At 51.8% G+C, this 18,049-nt stretch overlaps 1 protein-coding gene across 2 annotated transcripts; it reads left to right on the forward strand.

Moving 5' to 3' along the window:
• The first annotated feature begins 1,062 nt into the window (after positions 1-1,062).
• Positions 1,063-8,738, forward strand: MUL1 (mitochondrial E3 ubiquitin protein ligase 1). 2 transcript variants are annotated; one of them, XM_014855163.3, is made up of 4 exons: positions 1,063-1,338; positions 4,823-4,910; positions 5,323-5,443; positions 6,698-8,738. In XM_014855163.3, the coding sequence occupies exons 1-4, from the start codon at positions 1,219-1,221 to the stop codon at positions 7,425-7,427; spliced, it is 1,059 nt and encodes a 352-aa protein (XP_014710649.1). In that variant the 5' UTR covers positions 1,063-1,218; the 3' UTR covers positions 7,428-8,738. The 2 variants fall into 2 exon arrangements, with proteins under 2 accessions (XP_014710649.1, XP_014710650.1); XM_014855164.3 differs by having other exon boundaries at positions 1,077-1,817.
• Positions 8,739-18,049: the final 9,311 nt, after the last annotated feature.

The following is an 18,049-nucleotide window of genomic DNA, read 5'->3' on the forward strand; positions in this document are numbered from 1 at the left end:
GAGTTTACTTTTGTGGAGCAGGTTACAATTTTGCTTCATTTTTGCTGGGAAGGATTCGCCCTGAGCTAACATCTGTTACCCATCTTCCTCTCACTCTTTTTTTCCTCCCCAAAGCCCCAGTACCTAGTTGTATATTCTAGTGGTAGGTCCTTCTAGTTCTTCTGTGTGAGCCACCACCACAGCATGGCTACTGACAGACAGGTGGTGTGGTTGCACGCCTGGGAACTGAAACCAGGCCACCTAGTTTGGCCAATGGATGTAGTGGCCAATGGATACATTCCTGTATTTTCAATTTAAAGCATAACAAGTAGGAGACACTAGATGAACACATGCTTTGCAGGTTGATGTTTTGGATAAAATTTTGAGTATCTCTTGATTATTTTAGGAAGGAGATCACTACAGAGTCAGAAAACAGTCTCTGAAATCTGCTCTATAGTCGTGTTGTGAGGACTAAATGGGATGATACTTGTAAAACTTTTTGTCAAAGTATCTAACACATAGTAATCACTGAATAACTGTCGCTATAGTTAATAAACACTATGTTGTTATATGTGGGGATGGCAGATTAAGGGGCTACTTGGGTGATATAACCTGCCTTCTTGGAGGTAAGGACTCTGGAGTCCAGTAAATTCTTCTCTAGCACTCATTAGCTGTGTGACTAGCCTCTCTGGCCTCAGTTTCCTCATCTGTAAAGTGGAAAAATAAGATCCAAGTCTAAGGGTTTGCCAGAAGCTTAAATGGGGTGATACTCATAAATACATGCTCACTACACATTCATTCTCTTCTCTCCTTCCAATCTGATGGCGGAGACATGGAAGAACCCATCACATAACGCAAAACCCTCAGGAAACCAGAGGGACCGAGATGAGGGCGACGAGGGAGAGTTACTTATGGCCACTGGGGAAAAAGTGATGGAGCGAGGAGCGATCGCGCAGCTTCCCCAAGCCACGCCCCCTACTCTACTCTGGAAACCCGGCCCCTTGGAAGCGGGGAAGCCCAGCGATCACCATGGCAACAGCGCTTTCCGGTCTGCCCTGCCCGCCCCACTTCCGGTTCCGGCGTCGTGCGTCATCTCCAGGCGACGGACGGCGGGTTTCCGGGAAAGGGGTTCCGGGAGGGGACGCCCGCTGGGTGCGGTCCCGGGCGGAGGGAGGTGGAGGGCGAGGGTCGCGGGGTTTGACCTCGGCGTCACGACCTGCTCCTGGGCACGGCGCAGCCATGGAGGGCGGAGGGCGGCCGTCGCTGGGCCAGGTCATCCTCCTGGGCACCAGCTCTGTCGTCACCGCCATCCTGTACTCCGTGTACCGGCAGAAGGCCCAGGTCGCCCAGGAGCTCAAGGTCAGTGCTGGAGCCGGCCTGGTCTCTGCGGGGTCATCGCTACCCGGCGTAACCGGGAGCCCGCGATTCGTCCTGGGTCGCGCCACCGTCGGAAAGCATCCAGTAGGGAAATAGACTCTGAGAGGGCGTCGCCCGGCCAGTCGATGGAGGAGTGGGGATCCTAATTGGGGTCTCGAGAAAACTGCTTCCCTGCCCCTTTTCTTCGAAGTTCCTCTCCCTCCTCAGAACGAAGCTTGACTTCACTACCTTATTCGACAAGTATTTATTGAACACCTGCTGTGCTCCAGGCTGTGCGGACATCGCATGGGTAGAACAGACAGAAGTCCCTGCCCTCAGGGAGCTTCCATTCTCCTACAGCCAGGCAGACAATAAACCAGTAAATCAGATGGTGTGGTGGATGGGGATCAGTCCTGCAGAGGAATGCAGGGAAGAAAGGAGATGGAATGCTGGAGAAAGGGACGTTTGCTGTTTTGAATAAGGTGACATTTGAGCGGAGCCCGGGGGGTGAGGAAGACCGTGCAGATGTCTGGGGAAGAGCGGTTCAGACAGAGGGAACAGCAAGAGCCGAAACCCTAGACTATACCCGTTTAGTAACCATCTTGCTCCTTGCTTCTGCAGACTCTTCCTTTTTATATTATAGTTATTTTTAAAATAACACTCTCTTGAGCTGCACTTTGCAACTTACGCATTTCCTTCTTGTTATTTTTTTCTTCACGATAACTTTTTGAGGTGGATAAAATGGCAGTTACCTCCAGATTGCAAGTCAGGAAATGGAGACTCAGAGGAAAGTTCTTACAGCTAGGCAGGTTGGAACTTAAACTTAGATCTTTGATTGCGGGTGTGGGTTTTTTTCTGATTGACCACATAGCTTTGTTGTGGGTGTCTGACCAGCCAGTGAGAGATGGACCTCTTTAGGTCAGAGACAGTCTTGTTTATCCTCCTCCCTTCCTTCTAGGTTCTAACTCAGTGCTTGACAAGTGGTAAATGCTCAATAAGTGTTTGTGGATTCCTTTTGGCTGAAATTTCACAATGCAACAGTTAGGGCTTAATTTGACATTTATTTGAAAGAAAGATTCCTCAACCTGACTAACTTCATTATCATCAGATTGTTTTCAGTAAGAGCTTAGAAACAAATGTGTGCGATCCTGCCGTGAGAGGAGCTTTGGAATCTGTCTGGAATGATCCAGGTTACCGAGCAGTTGAATTTGTGGTGCGAATGGCATCCTAGTGAGATTCCAGCTGCCCTGTTGTTTGCCTAATGGAATAAGCGAGTTACCCCTGAATTGATTGGCTTTGAGTGTCACTGATATGTCACTTTCTGCTTTTGAAAGTCAGAAATCAAGTTGGCAGCAAATCGGCTGAATGTGTGAACTCCCCAGGACCCATCTTTGGGTGACCTTAAAAACCTTGCCTATGAGTTCATAAATGAGGATGAAATAGCCCCTTCCTGGAAAAAGAGTTGGGACTCCTAATATTTTAGATTCTGTTTTTTTTTTTTTTTTAAAGATTGGCACGTGGGCTAACAACTGTTGCCAATTTTTTTTTTCCTGCTTTATCTCCCCCTCCCCGCCCCATACACAGTTGTATATCTTAGTTGCAGGTCCTTCTTGTTGTGGGATGTGGGACGCCGCCTCAATGTGGCCTGATGAGTGGTGCCATGTCAGCGCCCAGGATCCGAACCCTGGGCCGCTGCAGCGGAGTGCACGAACTTAACCTCTCGGCCACAGAGCCGGCCGCTAGATTCTGTTTTCTTGATCAGGTTATGAAACTTCCAGCATGAGGTTTGTGTGTTATCCTTGTGTATCTTTCATAGTGATAGGAATGCATGTTTATTGCATACCTACTATGTGCCAGCCCTTGGGCTGGATTCTTTCACACTTTAAGGTTCATTTAATCCACATGAAAATCCTGTGAGATTGTTTTCCCCATCTTTTACAGTTTTGGAAACTGAGACTCAGATAACAAGTTGCTCAAAGTCGTAGTAGATGCGTTGAAGCTCGATTCAAACCCAGGTGTTTCTGACCATATTCCCCTTCCTTCCCTTTTTAAAAATTGTAACTGGCTTTCTTGTGGTGGATACTTTACTAGCTGTGTGACTTTGGGCAAATCACTTCACCTCTCTGAGCCTCAGTTCCCTTATCTGTAATTGGGGATACTAATGTCTACTGTATGAGCAGTAAATGGGTTTGTGCATTTAAAGTGCTTAGCATAGTTCCTGGTACATAGTGTATGTAAGTGCTTATTTCTTCACTAATTTACTCACCAGATACGTGCTGAGTGCCTGCTGTGTCGGGCACTGTCCTCAGCACTGGGGGGCCAGCAGTGAACAAGACGAACAGGGTCCTCGCCCTCCTGGAGCTCAGCAGTGCGGTGGTGGGAGCGGATAAGAAAGCAGGAAATGAACTGTTAGTCGTCGTTGCTGTTAGTTTCATCCTCGCGGTGTGGGTGGTTACTGAACTTTTGTTGACCTTGGCTCGTATCTACTGTGTAGCAGTAGCTTAAACTTAGAGTGACCTTGACATGTATCCAGTCCCTCATCGCTCTTTAGAGCTGACTGACCAGGCTTAAGCTTTGTTGATGGGAATGCCCCGAAGGCAGGGGCGGGCCTTCCTTCCTCCCTGAATCCCTGGCGCCCAGCACAGTCCTGGCTCATGAACTAGGAGATAAATGGTCCTTGATTTTATTAATTTTTGCTTATTTTTGATGCAGGACTAACAGGCTTGGTTGGTTGCCAAGCAGAGCAGTTTGGACACTGAACTGAAGCGATGGGAGATCTGGGGATTCTTAGGGGAAGATGGCAGCAGAAATAACCTCGCTCACCTGATTCTGAGAGGGAAGAAAGACAGACTGAAAAGTAGAAGAAAAGCGTTTGGCAGCAGGTCACAGAGCCTTGCCCTGTAACGCAAAGGCATATGTTACTGTGTTACATAGTGTATGATGCAGCACATGAATTGATAAAGGCGTGGTGGTGATAATTCCTGCCCTCGCCCGGGCCCCTACCGGGTAGGCGCTAGTTTAGGTACTTTCCACATAAGCCCTTGGATGCACGGTTCTGTGTTGGCAGAAGAGATTCACTTATGTTCAGCCTAACCACCCAGCTCCTTGCTTCTGCGGACTCTTCCTTTTTATATTATAGTTATTTTTAAAATAAAACTCTCTTTCTGCAAATTGATTAGTACCTTTTATATTTTCATTAAAAAAAGTTAAAATGCAAAGGAGTGTATGTTTCAGTTAACCAGAGGAAGAATGTACGCGTGGCGCCGCCATTCTGCAGCCGGCGGAGAGCAAGGCGCTGCCCCTGCCTGTTTATGTGTCAGCTTCTGGGACCCAGCTTCGGAATCCGACTCCCCTTAGTCTCCTTCCTGCGTGATTTCCTCATTCTCTCAACATGAAAAAAGCCAATAGTCTTTTCCTTTTTTGCCCTTCAAGTTTGATGGAGCGTATCGGTATTCAACAGGCAATTGAATATGTTGTTTGCGTTTAGGGAGCCAGAAGAATCCACTTGGGTGAAGACTTGAAGAGTATCCTTTCGGAAGCTCCAGGAAAATGTGTGCCTTATGCCGTTATTGAAGGTATGTTTGTGTATTGGTAAAATGAAAAATAACTGCCTTCTTCCAAAAGTTTGATAAGGATCGTCTTGGCTGATGTTAGGGGCCTTTTGTAGCCTTCGGACAGTGGCCCAGAACTTGGACTTTGGGGTCAGAAAGACCTGGGCTATTGCTGTGTGATCTTGGGGAAATTACCTGACCTTTCTGATCCTCCATTGCCCGTCTCTAAAATAATTCCAACCTACAGGGTTGTTGTAAAGCTTAAATGATGTGATCCATGTAAGGTGCTTAGCAGGGTGTCCACAAGACATAAGTTATGGTGATAACGTTTCCATTGTTTTAATTAATTAAGCTAACTCAAATTAAAAGCAAAATTTAAATTACCTTAAAGGAAACATTGGAACAATTCTTCAGAAATAAATTTATTTCTATTTAGGAGTTGTTCGATCTGTTAAAGAAACACTGAACAGCCAGTTTGTAGACAATTGCAAGGGGGTAATTCAGCGGCTGACACTGCAGGAGCACAAGATGGTGTGGAATCGAACAACGCACCTTTGGTACGTATCCTTTCTCCACTGGGCAAAAACCTTACAGTGGGGCGGTTCCAATGCTGGTGTCCTGGGTGCTCTTTCCCAGTCTGCAGCTTCTCCTGAGGCAGAGCGTAGACCAGCCTCTTAATGCTGATAATATGCCTGTGTGTGGTCTGAGGACCTCTGACGTCAGAATCACCCGGGCATCCTGTTCAACTGCAGCTTCCTGGGCTCCATTCCAGACTTACCAAATCAGAATTTCCAGGATGGGGGTCCCAGAATCTGTTGACATGCACGCTCCAGTTTGAGAGCCGCTGATTTATGGCATGAATTAATGATTTCGGTATTTGTTAAAATAATTTTGTGCCATTACTTGGAGTCCCTTTTTCCAGCTGATCTTTGTGGGGTTTTGTTTTGGATTTTTATTTCGTTTTATTTTTTATTGTGGTGAGAACACTTAACATGAGGTCTACCCTTTTAACAAATTTCTAAGTGCAGTAACACAGTCCTGTTAAGTATAGGTACAAAGTTATCCAGCAGATCTCTAGAATTTATTCATCTTGTATAGCTGAAAATTTATCCCCATTGACCAGCAGCTCTCCACTTTCATCTCCCCCCAGCCTCTGGCAACCATGATTCTATTCTCTGTTTCTCTGAGTTTGACTGTTTTTTTGTAGATACCTCATGTAAGTGGAATCACGTAATGTTTGTCCTGTCACTGGCTTAGTTCACTCAGCATAACGTCCTCCAGGTTCATCCATGTGGTTGCGTATGGCAGGATTTCCTTCTCTTGAAGGCTGACTAATGTTCTGTTGTGTGTCTATACCACATTTTCTTTGTCCATTTATCCGTCAGTGGGCATTTAGATTGTTTCCTAGTCTTGGTTATTGTAGTAATGCTGCGGTGAACACAGGAGTGTAGATATCTCTTCGAAATCCTGTTTCAATTCTTGTGGATGTATACCCAGAAGTGGGATTGCTGGATCGTATGGTAGTTCTATTTTTAATTTTTTGAGGAATTGGATATTTCTTTTAAGTGGCAAAGGGAAATAAGTGGGAGAAGTGATCTGTGACAGCATTTGTTGCGCACTGATGCTGTGTGAGAACCTAGAAACTGGAGCTTCCCTCTTGTGAGGCACTTGGGTAATAGTGATTTCTCTTGTGCTCTTCCACTTACGTTGGACTTCCTCCTGTCCTCCTGGCTTTGAGGAGATCTCCGTCCCTGCCTGGTGTGAGGTGTTTGCTGTCCTCTGTTTTATCTTGAGTTCTCTTCCTGTTGTAGGAATGACTGTTCAAAGATCATTCACCAGAGGACCAACTCAGTGCCCTTTGAGCTGGTGCCCCACGAGGACGGTGTGGATGTGGCTGTGCGAGTGCTGAAGCCGCTGGACGCGCTGGATCTGGGCCTGGAGACCGTGTATGAGAAGTACCACCCCTCGGTCCAGTCTTTCACTGATGTCATTGGCCACTACATCAGCGGCGAGCGACCCAAGGGCATCCAGGAGACTGAGGAGATGCTGAAGGTTGGGGCCGCCCTCACAGGCGTCGGCGAGCTGGTCCTGGACAACAATGCTGTGCGCCTACAGCCCCCCAAGCAGGGCATGCAGTACTACCTGAGCAGCCAGGACTTCGACAGCCTGCTGCAGGGGCAGGAGTCGAGCGCCAGGCTCTGGAAGGTCCTGACGCTGGTGTTTGGCTTTGCCGCATGTGCTGCCCTCTTCTTCATCCTCCGGAAGCAGTATCTGCAGCGGCAGGAGCGGCTGCGCCTGAAGCAGATGGAGGAGGAGTTCCGGGAGCACGAGGCGCAGCTGCTGAGCAGAGCCAAGCCTGAGGACAGGGAGAGTCTCAAGAGCGCCTGCGTCGTGTGTCTGAGCAACTTCAAGGCCTGTGTCTTCCTGGAGTGTGGGCACGTCTGTTCCTGCGCCGAGTGCTACCGCGCCCTGCCGGAGCCCAAGAGGTGCCCCATCTGCAGGCAGCAGATCACCCGCGTGGTCCCCTTGTACAGTAGCTAACGGTCTGCCACCCCTCAGCTAGGATGGAAGGCCCCCCCGCCCCCCATCCCTCTGCAGGGATCTGAATCTCGAGGCCTTTCGAAGAGCAGTGGTGGGGCTGCGTTACCTCCAGGCAGGACTGTGATTTAGGGGGGCTGCAGGGAACTGTCCAATCTCACAGCTTGGACAACAGGATGTTGCCTCTCCAGCCTGGGAGGGGCCTCTTTCCAGCACAGCGTGAGAATCAAAGCCCCACCCTGGGGTGGGCGTGGCCACCTGGCATCCCTTCCTGGGAACCAGCTAAGTGTGTGTGACTGAGAACATCTCATTGCTTAAGCGCCAAAGCCAATGATCTTCAGCTCTTCTGTTCCTGTGTCTTCTGGTTCTTTCTGGTGAATTGTTGATTCCTGTGGACTGGAGCCTTGAATGACTCTGCCGGAGGGGAGGCAGGGTTGGGCTCTGAGTGTGGTGTGTGCCTCGCAGAGCTGCCTCTGAGGAGACTGTCATGGTCTCTCTTCCTTTTGTCTATGCCCCAGGAAAACATTGTCCGGCTCAACATGTCACTCGCACCCCTTTCCCCTCACCTGCTTGCCTCCTAAATGCATACGTATGTATGTCAGGACAAAAACAAGTGGAGTCCAGCATCTGCCTTCTATCTAAAAGGGTGGAACTCTGGTCAGCAGAAGGAAGAATGGTCACTTGAAGGGGCAGTTGGAATGGTGGTCATTCAGCGGTCCCCAGCAGTGGTGAAGACTGGGCAGCTTGTCTCAGCCCTCCTGGTGTCCCCACTGACCTAAAGGGAGGGCCCCTAGGCATGCCTCTGGCCCTGATTTCAAACTCCCGAGGCCTGAGGGCTGAGGGATGGCTCTGGTTTTCCCTGCCTGAGGTGAGCAGAAAGGCCTCACCACCCGAAGGAAGCAGTAAGGACCATAAGGACGCTGCTGCCCAGCCTCCTGGCTTTCTCAGCTTCTCACTAAGGAAAAGTAGCCAGCCAGCATCCTGAGCACGGAGTGTTCCAGGCTCCCTCCCCCTCCTCTGAAAGTTAACATCCCATGGGTGTGGTCATGTTGCCCCTTCTCAAGTTACTGTCCCCCCTCCCCCATCCCCCCCCTCTTGAGTTTGTGAGCAGAAGAGAAGTGGGGGATCCTCTTTCAGCACCTCTGAACAGTCAAAGGTCGTGGACGTAGCTCTTTCTTATTTCCCTTCCCTGGCTTTGACTGTTCATCCCCCGGTCCTCCTTTGTGCGGGGGAGGTGGGGGTGCTCTCAGGGGGCTGACACCAGCTCTATGCAGTGTCCGGCATGGACAGCACCAATTAAACTGGTGGAACCAAGTCTTAGCCTGCTGCTTTGTCACCCGGTGTTCAATGGCTAGGCCGAGGCATCCCCGGGATGGAGTTGACTCCCACCATGACAGAACGAGCTGAGGTCCTTGAGGCCTCTGTGTGTGTCCTCAGAGGGGTGGTTGGGGCTGCTCCAGATGGTGTGCAGCTTGGCGATGCCGAGGTCTGGGGGAGGAGTCTCCGGCCAGCCCAAGAGAGGGCCATCCCGGAGACACGCCCATAGATCACGCCTGGCCTCGCTAAGATGTCGTCTCAGCGTCTTTGAAGAAGTCTGTCCTGACATCCTGACCAGAGGGCCAGGGAGAGAGTGGGGTGGGGTGGGGGGGGTGTTGGGGGCAGCAGGGAGGGAACTAACATTTAGCTTGGTACTATATGCTCTTCAAACGTTAATTCAAGGTGAGTGGGTTCTCACAAAACCCCTGCAGGCTCTCGTGGTATCTGCATTTTACAGATGAGGATCAGCCCAGAGAGGGAGTTCTCAGGGCTGAGGGCACACTGCTAGCAAATGGTGGCTCCGAATTTCAACTCCAGGCTGTTAGCAAAGCTCCAGATCCTCTTGCTCGCCAGCAGTGGGGCAGACTAATTCCCTCAGTGCTCACAGGAACACCCCCCAAGATGCTTGTTCCCCAAGTTCGCAGAGGAACAGGCTGAAGTTGTGGTGAGAACACACTTGCTAATACTGAGTCCTGTCCGGGGAGGCGTTCAGACCCTAGTTTGACACAGAGGTGCCTTGGGGGTGGGGCAGGATGAGGGTGGTTGATGGGCCTGACCTCTGAGCACCTTGAAGGCATCTGCCCTTTTTCCTTGTCCCTCGGCAGTTACTGTGTAAGAGTCCAGGTGTTAGTGGGAGAGGAGCGAACTGCCCGTGGGGGTGTATGTGATAATCTATCAGAGTTCGGCCCTTGCCGTCGATTTCAGGAGCAAATTGGATCAAAGTGATTGGAAAGAAGGGAAGGCCACCTGCCCTACCCTGGCCCAACTCGGATCCCAGGCAGACTTTAATTCTGAGTTACCACCGTGGGAGACAGGAGCAGCACGCTGTCCTGTCCCTGCCTCAGGAAGTGGCAGCCGGTTGGGAATGAGGACGTGCAGCTTCCCGGATTCTGGATTTGACGTCCAGGCTCTGTCCTAGACTGGCTGGGGCTGAGACTCACGTTCTTGTTCACCTGTGGCAGGCCCCACCTTCCTTTTTAGAGCCTCATCTCCAGGAGGGTTGAATGGGGACCAAGTCTGGGAGTGGGGGCGACAGGGAGATGAGGAAGTATGAAGTCAGTTCTGAACTGACCTTGGGATTTCTGTGAATTTTGATGCTTTGCTAAGAACCCCCTTGTGCTCATCGCTTTAATCCTAGGCCGCGTTAGGCATCACCATCTTGCATAACTGCTCCTGGTGTTTTGAATGTCTGTGCGCAGCACTTTGTGTGCATTACTGCTTGTGGTCCTACAAAGTGGATATTGTTCCCCCCACTTTACAGGGGAGGACAGTAGGCTCAGCGGGGTTACATTTTGCCTACAGCCACGTGTCATCATGAGCCAGGCACCTAAGTTCTTTACAAGTGTCATTTCTAAGACTTACAGCAAACCATCACGGGAGGCCCATTCACCCCTCCTTACAGCTTATGTGATTGCTCAAGGTCACCAAGCTCTGACTGTAAAGCCTACACCCTTTGCCATTTATCACATTAAACCTGAGAGGCTAAGACAGGAGGTGGTCCGAGAGGCAACTGAGTATTATCAAGACACCCAGCACCTGAGATCTGCGGTCCCACCGTGGTTTCCCAGATGTCAGGGGGACGCTTTCAGGTTCCCCAGCTCATCCCGGTGGAGCAGGAGCGGAAGGCAGGTCTTGGGAATCCTAATTCACTCAGAATTATGATGGAAAATTCAAAAAGCAAACAACCACAACGTGACAAAGTAGGCCAATCGGTGACACCCTTCCCGACCCTGGTCCTGGGCCGTGGGAACTCCAGTTGGGGTTGAATCTGATGCTGGTGATCCCACAGTGCCTCTGGAATGCTCAGAGGAGGAGCCTGTCAAGTCGGTATCACTGATGGGCATTTATCCATCTAACAGCCATTTGCTAAATGTCTATTCTGTGCCTGGAGAGGGAGAAGTGAATAAGACACGGTCCCTGCCCTCAGAGGGCCGGGACGTCTTCTAACGGATCCTAATTGTTCGAAAAGGAATAAACCTTCTTGGGGAGGTGTGGCGACTCTCGGTTGCTGGGAATATTTGTGGTTCCCAGAATATTGGAGCCGGGAGGGGCCTTTGAGATCAGCCTGCAGATTCCCTGACCATTCGAAATAGTTGAACCAAGGGCAGTGTATCATTGCTGAAGGGGAGCCAAGCAGAGAACACATACCCCACAGAGCCTGAAATGACCTATTTCAAACACCTGCCTGACCACGTCCCCCCTCTGCTTGAGGCTCTTCCCTGGGCTCCCCGTCATCCCCAGCCTCAGGCCCTGGCTCCTCTATGGCTTCTGAAGGCCTGTGTGACCCAGCCCCGGCCCCTCTCCAAGCCTCTCTGCATCCCTCCAGGTCTCCCGCTTGTGGTTCCAGCAACACGGAGCTGTTGAGTTTCCTTAAACATGTCCTGCTGTTCCCTGCCTCACAGCCTTTGTCCATGCCAAGTCCTGCCTCTGGAATTCTGGTCCTTTCTTCACCTTGCTAACATCTCCTCACACTTTAAAACCCAACTTTAGGGGCAGGCCCAGCGGCACAGCGGTTACGTTCACACATTCCGCTTCAGTGGCCCAGGGTTCACTGGTTCGGATCCCGGGTGAGGATGTATGCACTGCTTGTCGAGCCATGCTGTGGCAGGCGTCCCACGTATAAAGTAGAGGAAGATGGGCATGGATGTTAGCTCAGGGCCAGACTTCCTCAGCAAAAAGAGGAGAATTGGCGGCAGGTGTTAGTTCAGGGCTAATCTTCCTCAAAAACAAACAACAACTCAGCTTTAGATGTCTCTTCCAGAATACCTTCCCTCACCTTCCATACCTAGGCCAGCTTAGGTGCCCATCCTCTGAGATTCCACAACCTGCCTATTCCTGCTCTTCGCCATATTGCCCGTGTCTTGGGCAGGAATTGTATCTTATTTCTTTTCCTTCTCCAGGACAAGTTTCAGGTCATCCCATACACTAATTAGAGCTGACATTAGGGCTGCTCTTTCCTAGGTGCCCACTAAGTGCTGTGCGTGATTGATGGCATTTAATCCTCACCATGAGGTATGTGTTTGTATTGTTCTTACCTTAAAGAAAAGGAAACCGAGGGCCAGAGAGGTTGGATGTCTTGCCCAAGCACAAGAGAGAGACAGGATTTAAGCCCAGTCAGTCTGACTGCAGAGCCTAAACTCTTAATCACTGAAGATACGTGGAATGAATCAGTAAACTAGCAAATGAAATAGTCGATGTGGGGCCAGCAATCCTGGAAGGCTGCCTGGATGAGTTGGTTTTTGGACCAGAGATGAGGGCCATAACTTGGTTGTAAAGAGTGAGGGAAGAGCCTCTGTTAGGGAGCCAAGATGGATGAATTGTGTAGGAGAAACATCACGTCCAGTGACCTGTCCAGAGCTTTGAGGACTCCACACAGGAAAGTCAGGGCAATGTCATCACAGGGTCGTAAATGGTCTGGACTGGGAGCCCAAAAGCTGACTTTCTCTCCGGTCCTGGCTCCACTGCTGTGTGCCATTGGATTAGAAGCTCCAAGGCTCCATCCCGCTCTGCCATTTTGCATCTCTATGACAGCGAGTGGAGGAGGGACCCTGGAGCGCAGTTTTGAGGCCCTCCTCGGGGCTGCTGGTCGGAGAGATGAGATGTGGACCCTCCTCGGGCTAGCTGCCCGCCACAGCCTCTGGACTACATCTCAGAAAGCTGGGGAGATCAGCACATTTTCTCTCTAATTAGATAGTGTTAGCTTATCAATTTTGAATGAGATAAGTTTCCATTGATGATGTCCTGAATTGCTCCCCGGAGTGCTCATTAGTCACTTCCCCTGCAGCTGCCTTATTGTTTTCCAGCCGAGGGACCTGGCATTTCCCTTCCCCAGGAATGGGACACATGAGGCCGAGCCAGCGACACTGGCATTGGTCAGAGGGGCTGAGCAGGCCTGGGAGAGGGCCTGCCTGGTGAAATGACACTGCCCTCTGCTCTTGACCTTCATGCTTTGTCTCTGGCAGAGCCAATGTCTCACGGTAGGCACCCCAAATCCAGATTCCTCCGGGACTGGGCCACGACTCTGGAGGGCCACAGCTGAGCTCAACAAGCATTTATTAAGTACCTGGTGTGCCAGGCACCTTGTATCTGTAACCCGAATGTTCTCTAGCCTGGGGGAGGAGGTACAAATGAGGTCATATAAATATTAATGTCCAACTTGGCATCACTGCAGGCTTCGCATCCCCTCATAGTCTTTCCTGGTTATTTAAGGTGCTTCACAGGGCGGGGCTTCAGACATACTTGCAATATGTTGACACCGTCTTCGTTTCTTCCTACCCTTCCCCACCCTGGGACCCATGATGGGATCCCTCCTAATACTGCAATCTCTACTCTGACCGCCAGGTGGCGCTGTGCCCCCATGGTTGAGGTAGCCTGGAGGCCTCGGAAGAGAAACTAGGGTTGTGCTTCCAAAGGCCTGTGCAATTTCTCTTCCCTGTGGGGCGGGGAACAGGCCTGGGAGGCCTCAGGGCAGAGTCTGAGGACTACCTGAGGCTGCTGATCCCAGGAGCGGCTGGGCACAGCCTGGAGGGGGAGACGCAGGAATTTTCTCTCCAGTTCCTTCCTTTCTCTGCCCAACTCACCAGGAAGCTGGGTGCAGATGTGAAAGTTTTGAAAAACCCAGAAAATTCAGGGGGGGACCTATCCCACATTTCTCCCCCTATAATTTTCCAAGCATTCACATCTTTAAATATACTAACCATGATTTCTTTCAACAAAAACTAGATATGCATAATGCGTCACATGTTCTTAAAATACCCCGATGACTTCACACTGGTAAAGGGATGCTGAAAAAAATTGGATGGCATGGATTTTGATTTTCTCCCCAGAAGATTTTTCTCAGTGGAGAAATCCTGCTTCTCCTAGCCTGGCCTGCTTTCCTGGCTCTCATCTCCTTCGGTCCGTCCTTGCCTTTCGCTCTCCCTCCTATGCGTCAGGCTCCTGTGGCCCTCTGTCTTCCCACTTCCCCTTCTCTGTGGCCTCTTGTAGGAAACAGAACTGTCAACTTCTCTACTTGGGGGTTCTGCCTCTTGTCTGCCCTGTTTGCCTCTTGCCTTTGAGCGTGTGTAAGAGTTTCTTCCTTCGCATGCGTCTCTGTCTTCCTCTCCGAGGTTATTCTGTCTGCTGCCGTGGGTCTCTCTCCTCACATCTTTCTCACCTGTGCCTGGCATCTACCCTCCCAGACCGGATTCCCCTCTCCCCCCTCCCCTGCTCAGCCCAGGGCCTGGCAGGGCAGGGTGGGAGGGCCCCTGTGACTGTGCAGTGGCTGCTCCTTGGGTTACATGGAAGTTCCTTTCCCAGGAAGAAAAGGCCCTCTGTCCACCCCTGCAGGCCCTGGAAGGCTCTGGGTGCTGGGACTCCCTGTGAGGAGCTGTCCCTTGCTCTTATGTCAGTCAGCACCTTGTCTGAGCCCCACAGTCTCCCTTTGAGGCTGACCAACCGCGCCCCCCCCCCCCCCCCCCCCCCCACCTATCATAGCCTCCAGGGCACACAGGGAGGAGCGGGTGGAGCTGGGGTTGAACTCAGGTCTTCTGATTTACCGTCATTTCTCTCGCTGGTCACCAGTTCCTGTGGACAGAGCTCTGTGCTGATGGTTGAGAGCCTGGGGTCTCGGTCCTGGTTCTCTCTCCAGTTGGGCAGCTCCTCTTCCTCGTCTGGGACTCCCCTTTCCCCACCGTACAATGGGAAGGCACCCCTTCTCTGCCCTGCCCACCGTACAGGGTTACCACAGACGTTGCACCCATGGCATGCGAAAGTGCTTGAATAACAGCCCGTGGGAACCAAGGGTCCAGAGCTGTGCGCAGTCCCCTCGGTGGGAACCTGGGCTCAGAAGTCGATGGCCACATCCTCCGCTCAGGGTTGAGGCCCCACTGTCTGACCTCAGGTTTAGAGGAGACTCAGGTGAGGACCTCTGGGCTTAAGGTGTAAAAGGCCTTCTCTTGTCACGGGACACTGGCGGGGAATGTCATTTATAGGACTCAGTCCTGCGTTCTTCATGTGAGGTGGCTTTGGGGTTCAGAGATCCCCTGAAAGTTGTGGACACCATCTCCTGCGTCTGGGAAAGAAAATCCATCTCTTTCATCGGATTCCCAAAGGGGTCCTCGGCCTATGAAAGTGTGGGACTCCTTTATCTACACCCCCTCGGTTTCTGTGGGCCGGCCAGGTACGGACACTAGGAGAGGCTTGTCTCTGGTCTCCTGTTGCCCAGGTGTCCTCAGCGAGGCAGCGTCACCCAGCAGGTGAGAGCTTGGCCTTGAGCCAGACCTGCGGCCCCTCCTGGGCTGTGCAGCTTTGGGCTCACCCTTCGACCTCTCTGGCCTCAGAACCCTGTGGAAGGTAGAAGGTAGAGATGACAGTCACAGCCGCCTGCTGAGGTGGTTGTGAGCGTGGGATGATACAGCGATGGGCGTGATCCTGAGGCATGGCGAGCTCTTCATGGTGATTCAGGGGTAAGAGTTCAGGGTCAGAGGGTGGTGGCTGCCCTTTCTGAACTTGGGGGGTTCGGCTCCTCCTTGGTCGCCTTTAGTGGTCATGGTCTGGCTCAGCTCATTGCTCTGGTGAGGTCAGGGGCCTTCAGGCCTCTCGGGAGCCCCGGGTGGGAGAGACCCGACAGGCCAGGTGAAGGACTCAGAGCCCAGGCTTTGGAGCCGGGCGATTCCGACCCCCTGAGCCTCTGCCCTTTGTCCCTGGCGCTAACGTCCTCCGGCCCTTGTCTGCCCCAGGGTCTGGGGGATGCGGAAGAGCACCAGGGTGCCAGGCCTGTCTGCCATCCTCTCCCCCTTCCTAGCCCAAGAGGGGTGATTATTTTCCAGGGAGGCACAGAGCCCCAGCACCCCCCACCTGCTCATGTCTCTTGGGAGTTCCCAGGACCCCTCCCTCCATCCTCGTCTGAGGATGCAGAGTGACTGGAGGTGGGGAGAGCGCAGCCAGGACACCACTTATCCCCCTTTTCTGTCCTGGCGAGATTTGCTCCTCCACTCCTCCCAGCTGTCCTCGCTGTTGCTTAAGTTTTCCTGAAGAGCGAGTGGAACTCTCACTTTGGGGGTTGTCGGTACAAGAAAAACTTTAAAAACAGTACCCTCTGATCTTTTTACTGTGTTTTAAAGAAACACAGCAAACATCATTGTCGACAAAGCCTTTCTATTTTCTGACCAATTGTGCCGTGCTGGAGCTCCCCTCCCCGCCCCGGTTCCGAGTGTGCAGTTGTGCTGGGGTCTGAGCGGAGACGGGAGCAGGAGGCCTGGGTTCCAGCATGCCCGTCTGGGCCCAGTGTCCCCAGCTGTAATGGGAGGAGGGGGGACAAGATGAACTCCCCGGGGATTCACCCAGCCGGAGCTCTGTGCATTCTTTGGAGACTCTCTGGGGAGTATGAGGAGCCCGAAGGGTGGGGTCCTGAGCCCCCATCTCCCCAGCCGCTTGTCCTTTCTCTATTGTTATTTATTGAGTTTTCTTGTAAGATTTTATTTGAAGAAAAGGTCTTGGTGATTAAACAAATAAACAATGAGAAGCTACTACTCCTTGAGTTGTACTGGGAGAAGGACTGTGTCTGCTGCGAAAGCCCTCAACAGATGTTTGCTGGACGGATGACAGGTGCATTTGTTCTTCTCTTGCTGTTCCTCGATTCTCGGTCTGAACCCCCTCCAGTGAGTGCACACGCTTTCCTCTCACTGTGCGTTTGTGCGCATGTGCATGTTGTGGGAGGCGGGGGCAGAGACCCTGCCTTGCAAGGCCACTGGGGAATTGCCCGCACCCAGGTTCCAGTCACTGAGTTGAGAGGGATGGGGGTCACGTGGGTTTTTATCCAGCCTTGGCTCAGAGTGGTGGTCCCCTCCTGAGAGGCCACTTAGCCTCTCTAGAGGTGACCCGCTGGCCGTGGACATGGCACCGGATCCTGGCCTTCCCTGCTGACCATCTAGGGTCTCAGCCAGCTCTGGCAAGGCTCAGCGGTCCCAGCGCCCCCCCTTTATGGGGTCCTGGGCCTGAGCAGCCAGCAGATGTCCCGCGCCCGGGGGTGAGGCATCCAACAGCCACATTGTTCTCTAAGTCTTGCCATCACTCTCTGATGCTGCTGCCCATGCCTCAGTTTCCCCATCTGGATAGGAGAGAGGGGAAAGGGAACAAAGGGGGCGAATATGTGCCACGCGTCTATTTTATGCTGAGCACTGCTGGGGCTGACTTCCCTTTTTCCATCCACCAACATCAGTGTTGGGCTGGGTGCACAGCAGGGGCTTGCAAATGCTTATTTTTAACCCTAGAATGTCTGTGGGGCTGGTCCAGTCCTGTGGTTCTCAGTTCTGCAGAGTCCCAGGGTTCCGTGAAGGAGCTTTCAGGTGAGGTTTGAGGGGGAAGGCCCCCACCGTTGCCTTAAGCGGGTTTTATCTACTTCAGATTTGGAAGAACTGGCTGATTTTGCAGCTGAAAAAAAGGATGTGATTTTCTGCAAGTTTCCTATTTTATGATGTAGAGCCAGAGGCCTGGAGGAGAGAATCGGCTTATTCAAGGCCACAAAGAGAGTCAATAACCAATTAACTACACTTATTGAGGACTTACTGTGTGCCAGGAATATGATGTATGATCTCCTTCCCCAGAACAAACCACTAGTAGGAATAATTATTATCCCCATTTGACATATGAGGGAACTGGCACAATGAGGTGAAATGATCATGGAGTTAGGCAATGACCGAGCAGGGCTTTAACTTGGCTGCCCCAGTGAAGGCTGCCCTCTTTGCCCTGGGCTACTGCACCAGACTGTGTACTGCCAGGTTTCCTTGCTGAGTGGTGGGGAGGCAGGGCAGCCCCCACTCCTGCCTGACTTGGTCCATCCCTCCATCTGGACCTGGCATCTTTAACACAGCCCTGGGCATCTGGCTCAGAGCCAGCTTCGGCTTTGTGGAGGAAGGCAGGAATGGGGTCCCAGAGTATGTGTCTCCCAGGTCTGGAGCTCCGGGTTACAGGAATGCCCCACTGAAGGCTGGACAAAATGGAGGATTGAGTGAGGCCTTTGTGACGGAGACAGCTTGGAGGTGGAGGAAGGCCATTCTGACTCACACTTCCCCTTTCAGAACTTCTCTGTGACCTTGGAGACATCACTC

This window comes from Equus asinus, chromosome 5 (assembly GCF_041296235.1).
Source record: "Equus asinus isolate D_3611 breed Donkey chromosome 5, EquAss-T2T_v2, whole genome shotgun sequence".
NCBI lineage: Eukaryota > Metazoa > Chordata > Mammalia > Perissodactyla > Equidae > Equus > Equus asinus.